The sequence below is a fragment of the Denticeps clupeoides genome, chromosome 16, assembly GCF_900700375.1.
Source record: "Denticeps clupeoides chromosome 16, fDenClu1.1, whole genome shotgun sequence".
Taxonomy (NCBI): domain Eukaryota; kingdom Metazoa; phylum Chordata; class Actinopteri; order Clupeiformes; family Denticipitidae; genus Denticeps; species Denticeps clupeoides.
Genome location: NC_041722.1, coordinates 7,523,496 through 7,540,370, shown reverse-complemented (window position 1 = coordinate 7,540,370; position 16,875 = coordinate 7,523,496). Strand labels below are relative to the sequence as shown.

The window sequence follows — 16,875 nt, the reverse complement described above, 5'->3', positions numbered from 1 at the left end:
GCAATCATTCTACACACCATGTTTAGAGAAGAATAGCCACTGCCCCCCACTGCCCCCCAAGAACACCATACCAACAGTTAAGGTGGAAGCATCATGGTTTGGGGCTGCTTTTCAGCAAGGGGTACTGGCAGTCTTCATATTATTGAAGGCAGGATGAATGGAGAAATGTACCGGGTTAATAAACTGTGAATAAAAAAATCTGATGCCATTTACCAGAAAGAGGATGAACATTTCAGCAAGACCATGATCCCAAACACTTTGGTTTCAAAGAAAGAATGTCAAGTTTCTTGAATGGCCCAGTCAACACCTGACCTAAATCCCATAGAAAGTCTACAGAGAGAACTGAAGATCAAAGTTCATAAAAGAGGCCTAAGGATCCTTTAAGATTTAAAGACCATTTGTCTTTAACAAAAAGATGTCTGATGTCTTTGTATGAATTCAATATTTGGCTTGAGTGCTATATCTGGTGGAAATCCCCTTACTGATAAAAATGCTGATGTATCAAATACTTATTTTCCCCGCTGTATATTCTAGAAATGTATAATTTTTGTCAGAAGATTGTATTTTTTTTTAAATAGTGTGGTGAATCAGATGATTCAAAAAGAGAGGTCTGCTGGATTTTCCTGTTTGGTACAGGTGTATTTGGAGGCCCTTTCAATGCAGAGACTAAACTAGATTAAACTGACTGTGGAGAGGAGAGGGGATCTAAAATTCTCTCACCTGCTTCTGCTGCTGTAGTATTTACTTCAATTACTATAAATTTCTTTAATGTTGAAAACATCATTGGAGTTATGTATGTCATACAAAGCAATAATTTTGTCCAGAGCTTGTCCAACAGCAACCGCCCACATGCTGCAATTGAGGAAAATCACAGATATTGGATAATTAAAATTTGACCTCTTTATAACAACTTTCAGAATTAACATTTTATTTAACCACTTATGCACCACAAACTATGTTATTAAATGGATTCTGATATTGTAGGCTGGAAGGCAATCATTATACCTGATTGCATTGTTCCGTAGGCCATTTTATGTTCCTTTAGATAATCTGCATTGAGTCTATATAAATCTAAATATATAATCAAGAGCGACTTACAATCAGCAGAGACACTCAGGGTTAAGTGTCTTGCTCAGTGAAATTTAGAAAACCTGATACTGTTTTATATTTCCATGTGTGACACAAACTTACAGTTAATGAGAACTTCTAAAAGAACTCTGTCTTGATGTATTTTGACCAGGACTTCCCACCGTGATGAAGCTGGTGGACCGTGAAACCCTGCTGAAGGAGAAGGAGGAGAAGAGAAAGGTAGCCGCGTTGATGGACAGATCTCATTTAAGCAGCTGGTTTGTGGTCTGACCAGAAGTTATCTTGAATTGGCTGTAAGATGATAGCCATCTGGCTCAATGGAAAAAGCATCTTAATGCCTCGACAGAGCTGAGAAAAAGAAAATGATCATGGGAGCCCAGACACAGTCATAAAAAATGTATCTGGCTATTTGTGGTGCGCCGATATGAGCAATGGGTCTTCGGAGTATATTGGGAGGAATCGGGTTTCATTTGGCAAGTGTTGGGCCTGTTTTGAGTTACTACTCCACCTGCTGTGCTCTACATCACAGCAACACTTTGTGTGCTTGAAGATTTTCGGTGTACCATTCCTAGATGCAGAAATGTGAATGCCCTCAGAGGGCAATGAATTGAAAGGCCTTTATTATGTGTAGGTGAGGCCATCATGTTGCAATGGTTGCCTTTTGGCTGCTTAGTCAGTATGGACGGGTAAGTACACAGTCAACCGTTTGGACGCACCTACTCTTTTGGTGGTTATGGAGACTAAGATGGACTCATTTGGAAGAATCTAATGCAAGAAACACTTTCAGTATTTTTTTTTTTTGTAGCAGGAGATGGAGATTTTGATTTAATCAGTTTTTTTCAGAGTTGCCTCTTTTTACCCGTTTTCTAACTTAAGGTGGAGGAGAGAAGACAAGTGTGAAATGCTGCCATCACAGCAAAAGCTCCCTGATTTGGACACACTCAAATATTCAACTCAGTTTTTCTGTTGATTACAAACCTCTCTTGTGTCATTAGTCATGTGTCTTCAGTTTTGTTCTATAATAAAAAAAAATGCAAGATAAATTTAGGTCTGTCCTAACTTTTTCGTCATGTATGTTTCAGACCAAAAATAATATGACATATGTTAGATGTATCGAGGTGAAGCCGACATTCTTCAGATGAATGAAATAACTGTGACCTACAGGCAGTGGCCGGGCATCTTCTCTTAAGTAATATGGCGGAATGATATTTAAAGAGATGCATCATAATATTTCCACTCCTAGGATTCCTCTAATCCAATCAGAATGGCAGATGGGAACAAACTGTTTAAGTTTAGATTTCAGATTTTATTTATGTTGCTCTGTAAATACATGATTTCACATTTTACTTGGCTTCTACATATTTTTGTGCTTGAAGATTTCCGGTTTACCATTTCTAGATGCATAAATGTGAAGGCCCTCAGAGGGCAATGAATTGAAAGGGATTAAAAATATATATATATTTAAAGGGGGGGGGGTCATTTTACAGTTTTCTGACAGAACTTTGTCCTTGTTCCTCAGCTGGAGGAAGAAAAGAGAAGGAAGAAGGAAGATGCAGCCAGGAAGAAACAGGAACAAGAGGTGAAGGAATCATATGTATAGTTTTATATATTGAGCCACCACATTCCCATACCCTGATTTTAACTCCAACCTAATTTTGTAACATAAAAACAGGTTGAATGGATCAAAATGTTCACATAAATGAGTCGCAAGCATTCAAAAAGAAACATTTTGGCCTGATTGCATGAAATCAGAAACGTACTCACCCCAGCTCTACCCACTTCAGTACTGAACAGAGAGAGTCTGCCTTTTTCTTTTCGCACAGATGGCTAAACTGGCCAAGATGAAGATTCCTCCCAGTGAGATGTTCCGCTCTGAATTGGACAAGTACTCCGCCTTTGATGACAAGGTTCTGCTCTCTGGCATTTGTTCAGCTTCTCCTGCACTGTGTATGGAAAACATTTGTAATCAAGTTTATTTTGCATCCAGGGTTTCCCCACACACGATTCCGAAGGCAAGGAGATCAGTAAAGGGCAGATCAAGAAACTGCGCAAGCTTTACGAAGTCCAAGAGAAGCTGTACAACGACTACCTTCAGATGAGCCAGAACGGCAGCTGAGGATGCTGGGAGATGGAGCTGACCCGGCACTGCAAATCCGCCCATTCTGTGTCCTCTGACCATGTCCTGTTGTGCTTGTGCAGAGGAGGCCAGAGAATCTGACCCCTGTAATGTCTGTGTCCAGGGACTGAGCATGGGCTGTGCGTTTTCCCCTGCACTGCCGGGACATTACCGGCACACAATTCCATTTATTCTGGTGTAATAGTTATTGAAGAGGAAAAGGTGATGAGTGTTAAATGGTTGGACAATATTTGATTAAAAGGAATGACAGAAGTTTGAAGAGATTCTGATGCAAATTGATGTTTTATATGATTGCAAAATGTTACATTCAAGAAACGGTATCGTGCCATAGTGTGTAGATTAAAGCATAGGAATAAATGTTGTTTAATAATACGCATTATAATAAAACTTCAAACGGCTTCGCTCGGACTGTTTACTGCGCTTGCCAACATTCGCGGCTATTTGGCGTCAGAACGCACGTCTGGGCGGGCGGCCGCCGCGGACCTATCAGCGTTAACTCCGCTCCTGCCGCCGCGCCGCGCCGGGGATCGAGACGGGACCGCCGGAGCAGCGCTGCGCGGAGGTAAGCGGCCAGACACGCACACGGACACCACGCCACTCGGCCTCCGGACCGTCCCTGCCCCGGCACTCGCTCCAGCGCGACCCGGGTCTCTCTGGTCCGAGTCGCACGGCGGAGACGACGCGGCGCGCAGACTGGCACAGGTTTCTAAACTCCGAACGAGCTCTAGCGACGCGTCACGTTCACTGTCAGCCGTCCCAGGAGGATTCGACAACTAGCGCTCGGTTTTGCGCCATGTTTACACGGACAACGCAGCCGTTCACGTGTAGCGCTTCAATGGTTTAGAATAGAAACCGGGTTCGAGAGTCGTACTTTTTTTTTTGGACGCAACCGCGCACAGCTTCGCGGTTTTTAGCACGAATTCCAACACCGGGCGTGCGGGAAGGGCGGGTGTCGGACGCGGCTCACGCTGAACGGGCCGCCGAGGTTTTTTTTGTGTGAGAAAACGCCGACATGGGTTCGCGGTGCTGTTGGTTAGCATTAGCCTGCTAGCTAGTTGTTGGTTTCGGAACTGTGGCACCGCCCAGCTCTTTTTTTATTTTTTTTCTGCTTCTGCGTGCGGCTCAGCTGCCCGTGTGCTTGCCGTCTGACATTTCTTTATACATATCATATTTCCAATTTACGAATTGTCTAAATTAGCATTCGTATGGGTTTGTTTACTACTAGTCGCAGGCTAAAAATAGCCAGCGGGCTAACTTTAGCATTGCGTCATCGGACTGCGCTGTTCTCGCTAGAGCGCCTGCGCAGAAGCGGCTGACTTGTGGGCGTGGTCATACGATTTGTCAATGATGTTTAGGTCGTGTTCATGATCTAGAAATATTATATATTGCTTGTGATCTTCAAAAAGTTCTATTCCGGACTGCGTTAAACAGAAGAGCGGAACAGCACAAACAGTGATGGCCTAGCGCGTAAGGAAGCGCCCCCATAATCAGAAGGTTGCAGGTTTTGTACCGAATTCTGTGACCCGTCGAATTCCGTGACTAGATGGCGCTGAGATCGACAACGTGAGATCAAAGACGAAGAAGACAATCGGAAAAACATTTACTGGCTAAAGGAAGCCTTTATGTAAAAAACAATACTACACGATAATTAATTGATTATTGAGTGTTTAATTGTGTAAGAGCAATAAACTAAGTGAAACATGCAGCCTTGTTATTATTTTAATGAGGTTTAATAGAGAAATGCAACACACACACACACACCAAACCATTTCAGGTAACTTATTTAATCCTCTAATACCTGTAACTACAACTTTTATCATTCTAATCATGAACAGGAACCAGGGGGTCACATTATTTAACAAGCGCTGTCAGATATTGTGACTGTGCTGTAAGTAGGATAGAAATAAAACACAAACACACCAAACCATTTGAAAGTGAAGTGATTGTCATTGTGAAACACTGCAGCACAGCACACAGTGACACAACGAAATGTGTCCTCTGCTTTACGTGTGATACCTTGGCGGATCAGGATTCGAACCAGCAACCTTCTGATAAAGGCTCAATTTCAGACTACCTTTAGCCGGTAAACTGGCTGATCTCACATTGTCGATCTCAGCGCTATCTAGAGTTCGACGGGTCACAGAATTCGGTACAACACCTGTTTGAACCACTGAGGTGCCACTTAGCAAGGTAACGTCCCAACAAACTGCTCCACTGCTCACCAAGGGTAATTGTTTAATACACAGGACATATTATTTTTTTTTATTTTTTTATATTTCATTGAATGTGTGAAATGTGTCACCATGTGCTGTGCGACTAATCACTTTCACGTGTGTGGCATCCTGCTTTGGTGCAATGACAATAAAGACATAACTAAAAAATTATTCATCTGATTATAATATGAAAAATATAACCACAAGCATTGATCGCCTTTGATGTTATTGTTAAACAATGGATGTGTGCAGAAAGATTTGACCAAATGCAGTGTTCATCGCTGTCAGCCGTCTGATTCCTCTGCTCCTGTGAGGTTAAGCCCCGCCCATTTTAGCTTGGAGTAGCTCACACACAGGAACACATGTACGGGAACCTGCAGTCTGTGTCTCCCTGAGTGGCAGAGCAGCCTGACTTAGTAACAGGTGGATTTAACACCATGCCAACACCGTCAAACAAGTGTGAAATGTTGAACATGTTGTCTTGATGCCCAGAAGTTTTGGTGTTGCATTAATGAGCTGGATGTTGCATTAATGAGCTGAGCTGTTTGGGATGTGGGAAAACACATTTAATGTAAAAAGGAAATATTTTTTTATGCTTTTAAGCTAATGAATTTGAATTGGAAATTTGTTCAGATTGTATTGACATGTATGGGGACCAGGTTTGGGGTTTGTAGGTTAAATTGTATTCACACAGGATACAAAAATCTGTTTGCTCCAAAATCACAGCTTGTACCCTGCATTTGAAATTTCATGGGGAAGGTTCAACATACCAAAAAATCCTTATAAAGACTTCATAAGGAACATCATATTACATACTTCATGTTTCATACTCTTGAAATTACATATTAATTAGGACTGCACGATTTGGGGAAAAAGACATATTGCGATTATTGAGATCAATATTGCGATATGCGATATGATAAAGGACACTTGCTTGTATATCAATGAAAAGTCGCATACAAATTACTAATAGTGAAATGTTTAATTTCAAAGTGAAACATACAAACTACTTATAACAACTTGAAATGCCCAGTGCTTTCAAAATACAATATTCTACAAAATTAAATAAATCACAAAAAACTCTTTACATTACTGTCGAACGACAAACCCTGGTAAGGCTAAACAACTGTTTTGATTATATTTGGCCATTATAAAATCCCGTATTATAGTTCTTACGTTTAACCAAAACGTTGTTTGGAGGCTGACTTGAACTCAGGGATGCATAGCTTTGCTAGCTTAGCTAAGGTTAACATTTGTAAACTGAGGTGATTTTCTTTAGGAAACCTTCAAAGTTTGAGAAACGTTAACTAAACAGCTAAGAACAGTCTAAATAGTTAATGCCTACGTTTAGCCAAAACGTTGTTTGGAGGCTGACTTGAACTCAGGAATGCATAGCTTCGCTAGCTTAGCCTAGCTTAGCTAAGGTTAAGACTTATAAAACGGGGATTTTATAATGGCCAAATATATTCCAGAGAAAGTATGCTTTCCTTTACCAGCCCCTGTTTGACAAGGTAAATTGTCCAGCCTTACCTATGTAACCCCCGGGATCTGGTTTGGAGCGTACAGCGGTTTGTACAGCCCCAAGCAGCACAAGAGTGAGGCATTTTTATGCATTTCTCTCCATAGCAGAGCCTATCGCAATATGGCGGCGACGTTGACGTACGATGCAGCTCGTCATGCGGCGTTTACCCATATGTCTATGCGAGTCACGAATCTGAGATCTCCATTGAACTGAACCGAAAGTCATGTGACCAAACACAGTCACATTCGACTGAAGTGACACTTCAGTCAGCTCGCAAACTTTGAGAGAATGAGTGATATGTTGCCGATCCAATCAATGTACTAATCATTTAAATCGCAGCTTTTTGCGTTCATGTAATCGCGCAGACTGACATCGCGATTACGATTGCGATTAGATTAATCGTGCAGCACTAATATTAATCTGATTAATAGTGTTCGAGCGCAACAAAAGAAAGTGCAAAGTGGTATCTTGCCAGTTGGTGGCAAAATTCATATATGGATATAATTATGGTGTGTGTCTGAATATGTGTGTAAAGTTTTATCTTGCTTAATCAATGGTGTAATTTAGGATTTTTTTTTTTATTTCCCAAAAATGACATGTTAATTTGTTTGCTTGCCATTTCAAGACAGTTTAAGCTATCAAAAAAAGCTTCACAATTTAGCCTGAGGAACCTGTGTTCTACATTCCAGCATCTCACTTCCTGTTGAGCCCCCTGACCATGTCCTGGTCAAAATGTGTCTGTGTGCGAGCTTTTCATGAATTGTGATGTGTGGGGCAAAATAAAAAAAAAAATGAACAGCTCATCGCAAAACATAAACCAAAGGATAAATTATGGCTGATTCATAAGAGTGATCAGCAATGAATATATGCACAAGGTTAGAATAAAAAATGCACTGCAGGCCACATACCATGCTTCTAAAAAATATCAGCTTTTGGCTTGTCACGTTTGTTTACTTGAGTAGGTTAATTCATATATTTTTGGAGTCTTATGATAACTGACTATTAAGATATTACAGGAACGTTGGACTTGCCAAATATTAGTTTAAGGGTGTGCAGACTTATTCAATTAGCTTTTTTTTTTGTTTGTTGGGTTTTTTCTTCCAATTGAGTTGTACAGGTTAAAGGGGGGAACTATTTCATTATTGTGGTCTCCTGGGGTGTGTGAACTTTTTTCATCACCTTTATTTATATAGTCTTTTTTTTCACATTTCATATAGATTTATTCATATTCTGTATATCATGTTGTAAATATTGTATTAATCAGATTTTTACAATTTTGCTAGATATTTTGGACATTTTGCTGGTGTGGAATACAAACTGATCTAATGTAGTCTAATTATGTCCATATGCCAAATTATGACCACTTTTTTTTTTTTTTTCTTCAGCATTCTATACATGTTATTTTGATATAATACATTTTATACCACATCTTCAACTGCTTTCTTCTCTACAGAAAACCGGAGCAATAGCTGCATAATGGACGGGGATAAGAATAATGGCAAAGGTACAAAAATGCTTTCTGATTGTAATTAATTGCTGTTATCGTCTGGATGTTTGATGTCATGAAGTATTAATTAGATTGACCATTAGTTCTTAGATGTTGTGTGCAATTGGATATTCTCTTCTTTTTAAATGTGCTACCTTAACCCAATAAAGATCAAGTGTCATGTTAAATTTTTTATGAAGCCCTGATTTGACATTGGAAGTTGAGTCTGTAAGCAACTCTCATCTTGATAAGGCAATTACTATGTACTAAAAATGTACTAAACACGTTTCTATCCCTTACACGCACCAGCAGGGCAGTATGTGGCATGTTGTGGTTCCATGACATGTAAATGTGATCTGTAGGGAAGGTGGGGGATCAGGTGATGCAGAACCCACAGGCCCTGGCAGACCTTCAGGACAGACTGGACAGTATATCTCATGGTCCCTCTATCATGGAGAGGTATGTGATGAGACCTTCTAACCATCTACAATGTTAGTTCAAGTGGTGATTATGTAAGGTTTCTTTCCTTTCGTAAGGCAGTGAAATTGTGATTATATTATAAAGAAGTTTTCATTACTTCGTTACCAAATGGAATTTTGTACAGATATTCTGCACTGGATCACAGAATCTTGAAGATCCATGTTTCTGAAAACGAGTCTTATCCATTTTAAATCCTTCTCCCTGCAGCTTACCCAGGCCTGTCAGAAGAAGAATCAATGCCTTAAGGAATCTTCAAGTCAAGAGCACACATATAGAAGCAAAATTTTACGAGGAGGTCCATGAACTGGAGAGAAAGTATGCTTTCCTTTACCAGCCCCTGTTTGACAAGGTAAACTTCACTGAGGTGCTTCTGTTCTCCTGTGTTATCAGGAATGGCCTCATGTTGCCAGATATTGGCAAACTGTCTGCTTTTAATTGATCTGTATGCTGTGTTTTTGTGCTCCCATTTTTCATGAGCTGAACTTAACGATCTGAAACATTTTCTACATTTCAAACATTTTCAAATATTGCTCACAAATCTGTCTAAATCTGTTTTAGTGAGCACTTCTCCTTTGCCAATATAATCCATCCCACCTCACAGGTCTGGCATATCAAGGTGCTGATTAGACAGCATGAGCATTATTGTGCTGGAGTGCAATATAACACAATATAACACTTCAACCTTTCCAAACACTGCACACAACCACCAGTCAGAACACACTCAGCCATCTTAAATGCTTCTTCTCTCGATCTGAATGCATTTGCCCACCCCTTTGTGTAAGGTGTATATTGTTAGAGAAAGATGTGTGTGTGTGTGTGTATAGTACAGGCCAAAAGTTTGGACACACCTTCTCATTCAATATGTTTTTTCTATTTTCACGACAATTTACATTGGTAGATTCTCACTGAAGGCGTCAAAACTATGAATGAACACGTTATGTTCATTTATAGTGAAAAGGTGAAATAACTGAAAACATGTTTTATACATTTACAGCATTTATCAGACGCCCTTATCCAGAGCGACTTACAGTCAGTAGTTACAGGGACAGTCCCCCTGGAGACACTTAGGGATAAGTGTTTTGCTCAGGGACACAAGTGGGGTTTGAACCTGGGTCTGCTGGTTCATAGGCGAGTGTGTTAGCCACTAGATCACTCTCGCTCACTCTCATATATATATTTTTTTTCTAGTTTCTGTTGAAAAATAGCCGCCCTTTGCTCTGATTACTGCTTTGCACACTCTTGGAATTCTCTCAATGAGCTTCAAGAGGTCGTCACCTGAAATGGTTTTCCAACAGTCTTGAAGGAGTTCCCAGAGGTGTTTAGCACTTGTTGGTCCCTTTGCCTTCACTCTGCGGTCCAGCTCACCCCAAACCATCTCGATTGGGTTCAGGTCCGGTGACTGTGGAGGTCAGGTCTCCACTTTTTGTTAAGTACATAACTCCACATGTGTTCATTCATAGTTTTGATGCCTTCAGTGAGAATCTACCAACGTAAATGGTCATGAAAATAAAGAAAACACATTAAATGAGAAGGCATGTCCAAACATTTGGCCTGTACTGTAGGTGTGTGTTTTTTTTGTTTGTTTTTTCCCCCATGTCCATTACTACAACATGATGAGCTTATCCAAATCTCACCAAATAGGGAAAGGTTTGAGAACACCGCTGTATTTTGTTAAGCATTACTGTGTTTTTAAGCATTCTGTTTCTTTTTCTGTCTATTTCATTTTATTAAAATGTGTTAAGCAGTTTATTGAAAGATCTTATTTTACAGAGCTCAATAATTGAGAGATTTCTTTTTATATTTTAATGTTAATGTCAGCCTCATTAACTTGGTTCTTATTTTCTGGTTGCTCTCTTTGTAGAGAAAAGACATAGTATCTGGAAATTTGGAACCTACAGATGAGGAGTGTGAGTGGCATAGTGACCATGAAGATGAAAATGAGCTTTCGGTAAGTAAATGAGGTGGTAAGAAGGGCACCGTGAATCATAAAAAAATTGGTTTGTTCAGAATTATCAGGTACTGAAAATTTTAAAACAATTTTATTAACTATTTGTCAATTTCCCTGGCCAGATAATGACATCTGAAACTAGCTCTGTGATTGGTTTACACACAGTTCTGAATGTGCATGATAACTGGGGTTATGTGGTGTTATCTGCCACTACATGTAAATGAACATGCTTGTCATCTGCAGTTATGAAATCACATTTTTAGCTTGTTTAGGTAATAAAACACTTAAATCTGAATTTGGTTTGTGAACCCTTAAAGATTTGTGTTTTCTTTCCACGACTACTTAAACCGATTCCATCCTGTAAACAGGGTGGTTAGTAAATTGCACCTACCATGAATTAAACTTTGAAATAAAGAACGGCAATCTCTTCTGCAGGAGAATCTGAAGTCCAAGGTGTCTGTGGAAGAAAAAGAAAAGGAGAAGAAGGACGAAGAGGCATCAGACGAGAACATGAAGGGGATCCCAGACTTCTGGCTCACCATCTTTCGGAGTGTGGACATGCTGAGCGACATGTTACAGGTAAGGCAGCACTAATCTGCAAAAGATCTGTGGGGACCTCTTGATGGTCTGTGTAGTTTGGTGATGTTGGCTTCGTTCTTAGCATGATCATAAACAAGGGTGTTACATGCAAACAAGTTGTCTAAAAGAGTCTGCAACGAATTTCAGAATTGATTCACTGTGTCACGCGACGCAGAGAGATTTGATAATTAAAAAAAAAACTTTAGTTGAGCGAACATACTCTGTCTCTCTCGTGCACTGATGCCTGCGGAGTTCGACTCCTCATAGACAGGGCGGAGCAAAGAAAAAAAATGAGTGGAGGTAGAGGAATGATACAAGGCCATACGGGCCATAATTCGCATGCATTTAAACACGCCTTTTTATTAAACGCTTATTGCCTGACTTCGCAGGCAGCAAGCAGTGGTCTGTACACATGATCAACACAACCACACGTCACGTGGGCTTTTTTTTATACATGCAAAAACAGACCACGCGTGCCGCCTGTTAAGAGCCCCCTTTCACACTGGGTTTCACCAAGGGTGGTGGTTAAAAGCAGAGGACACATTTCGCTGTGTCACCGTGTGCTGCAGTGTTTCACAATGACAGTCACTTCTCTTCTTACCGCTGCATCCCTGCCGCATCAACACCATCTGAGCGGCTGTTTTCTGCAGCAGGAAACAGCCTCAAAGAGCAAGCCTGAGGACATGTGGACATGCTCACATTTTTGCATTCCAATGAAAAGTGTCTGAACAAAGGGAGTGAGAGAGAGTGTGTGTGTAAGTGTGAGAGTTTGTGAGTGTGTACGTCTGCAGTGTAGTGTAGAGAACAAGTTCTGGCATTCAAACAACTGTTAAATTTTCTGATTTGTATAAATTATTTATTGTTCTGGCAGCTCAGGTGGCACTTTATTAATCAATAATAGCAGTCCTACTTTAGTCTGTTATTGGATTATCAAAAAAAAATACATTACATCAAATACATTAATGAAGAAACTGCCATACTTCAAGTTTTCCTTCATATACAACTTGTTTCAAGTGTCACATGACCAACATATTATAACTTGATTGGCCAGATGATTCAAGTTGCAGACCATCACTATTTTAATTTTTAATGCACCAAAAGAATGTTCATTTATTTTGTGTTTTAAAGACCAAAATTTTGAATTCTGATTGTGATAAACTTTTTTCTTCTGATAGGAACATGATGAGCCCATTCTGAAACATCTTCAAGATATTAAAGTGATTTTCTCTGAAGCCAAACAGCCTATGGTAAGAACAACATGTTTAAATATTACTTTCACTCTTTTTCTGGGTTCCTGTTGTGTTTAATTATTTATTTCCTTAACAGAGCTTCACACTTGAGTTTCACTTCGAGCCGAACACTTACTTTAACAACACTGTACTTACTAAAGTATACAAGATGAAGTCGGAGCCAGAGCCAGATGATCCATTCTCCTTTGAAGGGCCAGAGATTGTTGATTGTGAAGGGTGAGTGCAGACATGTGAATCCAGAAAATACTGAGCACCGAGAGGAGTACTAACTCGAAATTAAGTATAAGTAGATTAAAAGATCATACACCCAAATTGAATTGTTTGTTATGATTAGTCAGGATAAATAAAATATTTCTGTCTTCAGTGCTTTCATGCTTTAATTAGGAAGCCTTGCAGAATCAGTTTTTAATATTTCAAATAAAGTATGAAATTATAACAAATAACTAATGCAATCAGTCAAAACTAAGCATTGAATTCATTAAAATTGGCTCATTTTTTGTTGGTCAGGTGTGATATCGACTGGAAGAAAGGCAAGGATGTGACCGTGAAAACCATCAAGAAGAAGCAGAAGCACAAGGGCAGAGGAACGGTGAGGACCGTCACTAAACAAGTCCCCAACGACTCCTTCTTCAACTTCTTCAACCCCATCAAAGGTAGAAGACAATTAGCATCATATCAAGCAGCCTGGGTTTCAGCAGGGGAGGGCGTTTCTTTTCAACATTATGTATTTTGTTTTGCAGTTTCATCAGATGGAGAATTGGTGAGTTGACGTGTCATTTTAATGTTGTTCAAAATATATAATCCCCTCTATTTAGATTCTGGAATCAGAAAGTTGCGTTTTGTTAAGTATTTTCAATTTAAGGGAGCAGGTCAATTAGTTTAATTAGAGTGACCTAGCAAAAAAAAAAAAAAATGATGATAGCTGTTTATAATTTGTTTGTTTATTTGGTCTTGGTCATAAATGATAGAAAACCACTGCTGCAAATTACAAATCTTAAAGTTTAAAGTAGATATGGATTTTTAAAGTTGAAGCATTCTAAATCTCGGATGGGGACTCAGCATGAAATGATTCAGGTCAGGATCACGGTTGAATGTCCTTGTTTTGTCAAGATCTCTCTCTTTCTTTTTTTAAATTATTTTTAAAAAAATACATATTTATTTTTTCAGGATGAGGATTCGGAGTTCACCCTAGCCACAGATTTTGAGATTGGACATTTTTTCCGGGAGAGGATAGTCCCCCGTGCCGTGCTGTACTTCACAGGAGAGGCACAGGAGGATGATGAGAGCGTAGGTCTCCGTCCTCCTCTGTACTGAATCCGTTGTCCAAAAGAAGTCTTTCTGTGTGGAGTCATGCTTGTTGTCCTTCTTGTCACCTCTAGTTTGAAGAGGAGGAGATGGATGAGGGGGAGGAGGAGGTAAAAACACGTCTGAGTCTGGTGGTGTGCTGTGTGTCTGAAGGATGTTTTGGGGAAAAAGCATAAAAGGTAAAGATTTGCTGCTGTTCTCCAGGACCAGGATGATGATGATGAAGAGGAAGAGGAGGTGGAGGAGGGAGAGTGTGATAACAAGGTCTGTTTAAACCTCCTTTCTGAAGAGGAATCTGTTTTCTGTGGTTATAATAATTAGATGGATGGCAGTGATGTTAAAGGTACACATTGTGGGGTTTCTGGTGATGGTGAATTCATGTTCTGCATCTGATTCCATCGTCTAAACAGCTGGTCAAAAAAAATCTACTTACAGTAACATTAATTACTGTAGATGTTTTATGCTTCATTCTGTTTCGTTTAATTATTTGACACCACTTTCATTTAGTAGAAGAGCAGCAAATAATCATTATGATGAACTATATCTGATTATTATAGGTCCCCTATTATTATTTTTTTTCTTTTATATTTGTCTTAGTGGTCCCCTAATACTGTATCTGAAGTCTCTTTCCGAAATTGGGCCTTGGCGCAGAATTACAGCCTCTTTGATCCAGTCCCACAGTGAGATTTCCCCAAGACGCGACATTTCGGTGTCTGTAGCTTTAAATGCTAATGAGGAGGAGATAGGCGGGACGAGGAGGAGAGCTGAGCAGACATTCCCAGAAATGACGTCATCAACACTGTTCACCAACCACAATGTATGCTGTTTTTCCAAAAAAAAATAAGATTAAACACTGGTTGTTCAGAGCTTTGTGTGACTGAACTAAATACATTTATGCTCATTGTTACATCCAGTCACTGAGCAACTGCAACACTTCGCAACGCGAAGCGGACAAAGCAGAATGGCCAAAGCACTCTTTGCACCATCACCATTTCTATCCACTGAAGGACCATAATACAGGCTAGGGGAACTCGTATTAATATTAAGTGAAATTTTCATAATAGGGGACCTTTAAAATATTTGTTGCTTTGTCAGTGATCCGTCACTGATCCACTCTTGTCGGCCATAAAATGAAGATATAAGATTGAGTAAAGGGATTTTTCACACCACTTCAATGCTCTCAATCTCACTAGGAACTCAGTCAGTAGGAACCTTTTGAATATTTTTTTTTCTAAATTATTTCAGCTTTAGGTTGCAACAATCCCACCAGGAAGCTGTGGATTTGATGAGATTTCCCAGTCTAGAACCAGTCCTTCCTACTTGCTGTACCATTAACTGCGCTGAATGTATCTTGATGATGATGATGATGGTGGTGATGGTATTACTTGGTGGATGGTGGATGTTTTCTACTCTGCCACCATCCTGACCTTCCAAACCTCACTCTCCCTGTTTGCAGGCATAAGTCATTCTCACCTCATGCGTTTTTAGGTAAGGGGCCAACAACATGGGTCCATTCCAGTCTCCATCTGTCTGTCTCTGTGCCTGTATTATTAATTAGGCAATAATGTGCCATTCCCCATGTGTGCTTAAATTACCCAGGTTACTTCATTTAATAAACCTCCATGTATTCTCTGGTCACTCATGTCTAGGCTAATAAAAATGCAGCAAAGGAATGTCTAGTTTATTTATTTATTTATTTAATGTTGGTGGGGGTGAAGTGTACAGGAATATAGGAGGCTCCATGTTTAGTGGTTTGTTTGTGTGTGTGTGTGGTGTGCTGCTCTTAATGCACGCTCCATTCCCCTGTCCGTCACATGGCCTTCGTTTGGTGCTTATGTCTTCCATATGTAACCCTGTTGTGTTGTGTGTGTGCACCCGCTAACATCCTGACGTAGCCACGTGTTGAATGTCGTTATGGTGGTGTTCACTGTTCTCTCCCTCGCTCTCTTTCAGAACGAGAACCAACAGCCTGCTGAGTGTAAACAGCAGTAGCCCCTGGAACGCTTGGTACAACTGGACTGAGCCCTGTAGACCGCATTACCCAGCAGGCCTCTGCAGAAAACCACAAATTCAATGCTTTTTTTTTTTTTTTTTTCTATCCCCTTTTATTATATCAATAACAATGCATGACTGCCTCTCACCCCGGACTGCAAGTTCAGCTGAGTTCACATGTAAATGCATTTAACAACAGAGTGGGGTGGGCGTTTCTTTTCGTTTTTTTTTTTTCTGGTTGGTTTTGACAAACACGACAACACCACATTCCAGGTAGCCCTTTTCCAGTGGGATTTTCTGCACAGTCCAAAGTCGCGGCAAGTGAGTGTTCTGACTTGATATCATAGGCTACTCAGGGTTTTTTATGCCAAGAATCAGCTTGTGAACATCCAACATGAAAACATGTCTACCCTCTCAATGTCTTTCTTTTACATTCTTTTTTGGGGTCAAATGCAGTTGTTTTGTTTATTTATAAGAATGTTTTTTTAATATATATATATATATATACATACATACATACATACATATATATATATATATATTAGTTGGAAACTATACGTACTGGTTGTGTTTGGCTTGGTTGAGCATTGAGAGGATATCCTCCTCCCTCTCTCTCCCATTCCCTGTGGAATTGTAGCTCGTTCAGGCTTTTAACAAAAATACTCTTGCTCCTCTACCCAGGCGCTTATTAATGACATTAAACATTCATCATTGCCAAAAAACCTGTTTTGCTGCCTCTACTTATTTGCTGTTTTCAAGTATTTGCCGATCTAGCAAACATCACTGCAGATTTTGTCCAGGCTAATTGACAACAATGCAATCTTGACCGCAACATTCCGGTGTGCGTAAATTGGCACCTACATGCTATGGGACA

General features: G+C 39.9%; 2 protein-coding genes across 6 annotated transcripts in view; both read left to right on the top strand.

Moving 5' to 3' along the window:
* The window catches only part of cars1 (cysteinyl-tRNA synthetase 1), a 16,136-nt gene extending 12,512 nt beyond the window's left edge, over window positions 1–3,624 (top strand). For both annotated transcript variants that reach the window (XM_028956172.1, XM_028956171.1), the window contains 4 exons: window positions 1,241–1,308; window positions 2,609–2,668; window positions 2,913–2,996; window positions 3,077–3,624. In XM_028956172.1, the coding sequence (XP_028812005.1) occupies window positions 1,241–1,308; window positions 2,609–2,668; window positions 2,913–2,996; window positions 3,077–3,205 (341 nt within the window). In that variant the 3' untranslated portion in view covers window positions 3,206–3,624. The remainder of the gene's footprint in view (window positions 1–1,240; window positions 1,309–2,608; window positions 2,669–2,912; window positions 2,997–3,076) is intronic.
* nap1l4b (nucleosome assembly protein 1-like 4b) lies at window positions 3,620–16,875 on the top strand. Of its 4 annotated transcripts, XM_028956175.1 has the most exons (15): window positions 3,620–3,788; window positions 8,415–8,465; window positions 8,810–8,906; window positions 9,135–9,276; window positions 10,789–10,875; window positions 11,311–11,454; window positions 12,630–12,701; window positions 12,781–12,920; window positions 13,212–13,357; window positions 13,445–13,464; window positions 13,872–13,991; window positions 14,084–14,119; window positions 14,214–14,273; window positions 15,466–15,497; window positions 15,963–16,731. In XM_028956175.1, the coding sequence occupies exons 2-14, from the start codon at window positions 8,438–8,440 to the stop codon at window positions 15,469–15,471; spliced, it is 1,098 nt and encodes a 365-aa protein (XP_028812008.1). In that variant the 5' UTR covers window positions 3,620–3,788; window positions 8,415–8,437; the 3' UTR covers window positions 15,472–15,497; window positions 15,963–16,731. The 4 variants fall into 4 exon arrangements, 3 of the variants coding, with proteins under 3 accessions (XP_028812008.1, XP_028812006.1, XP_028812007.1); XR_003742715.1 differs by having other exon boundaries at window positions 14,214–15,497; window positions 15,963–16,742; XM_028956173.1 differs by having other exon boundaries at window positions 14,214–16,875.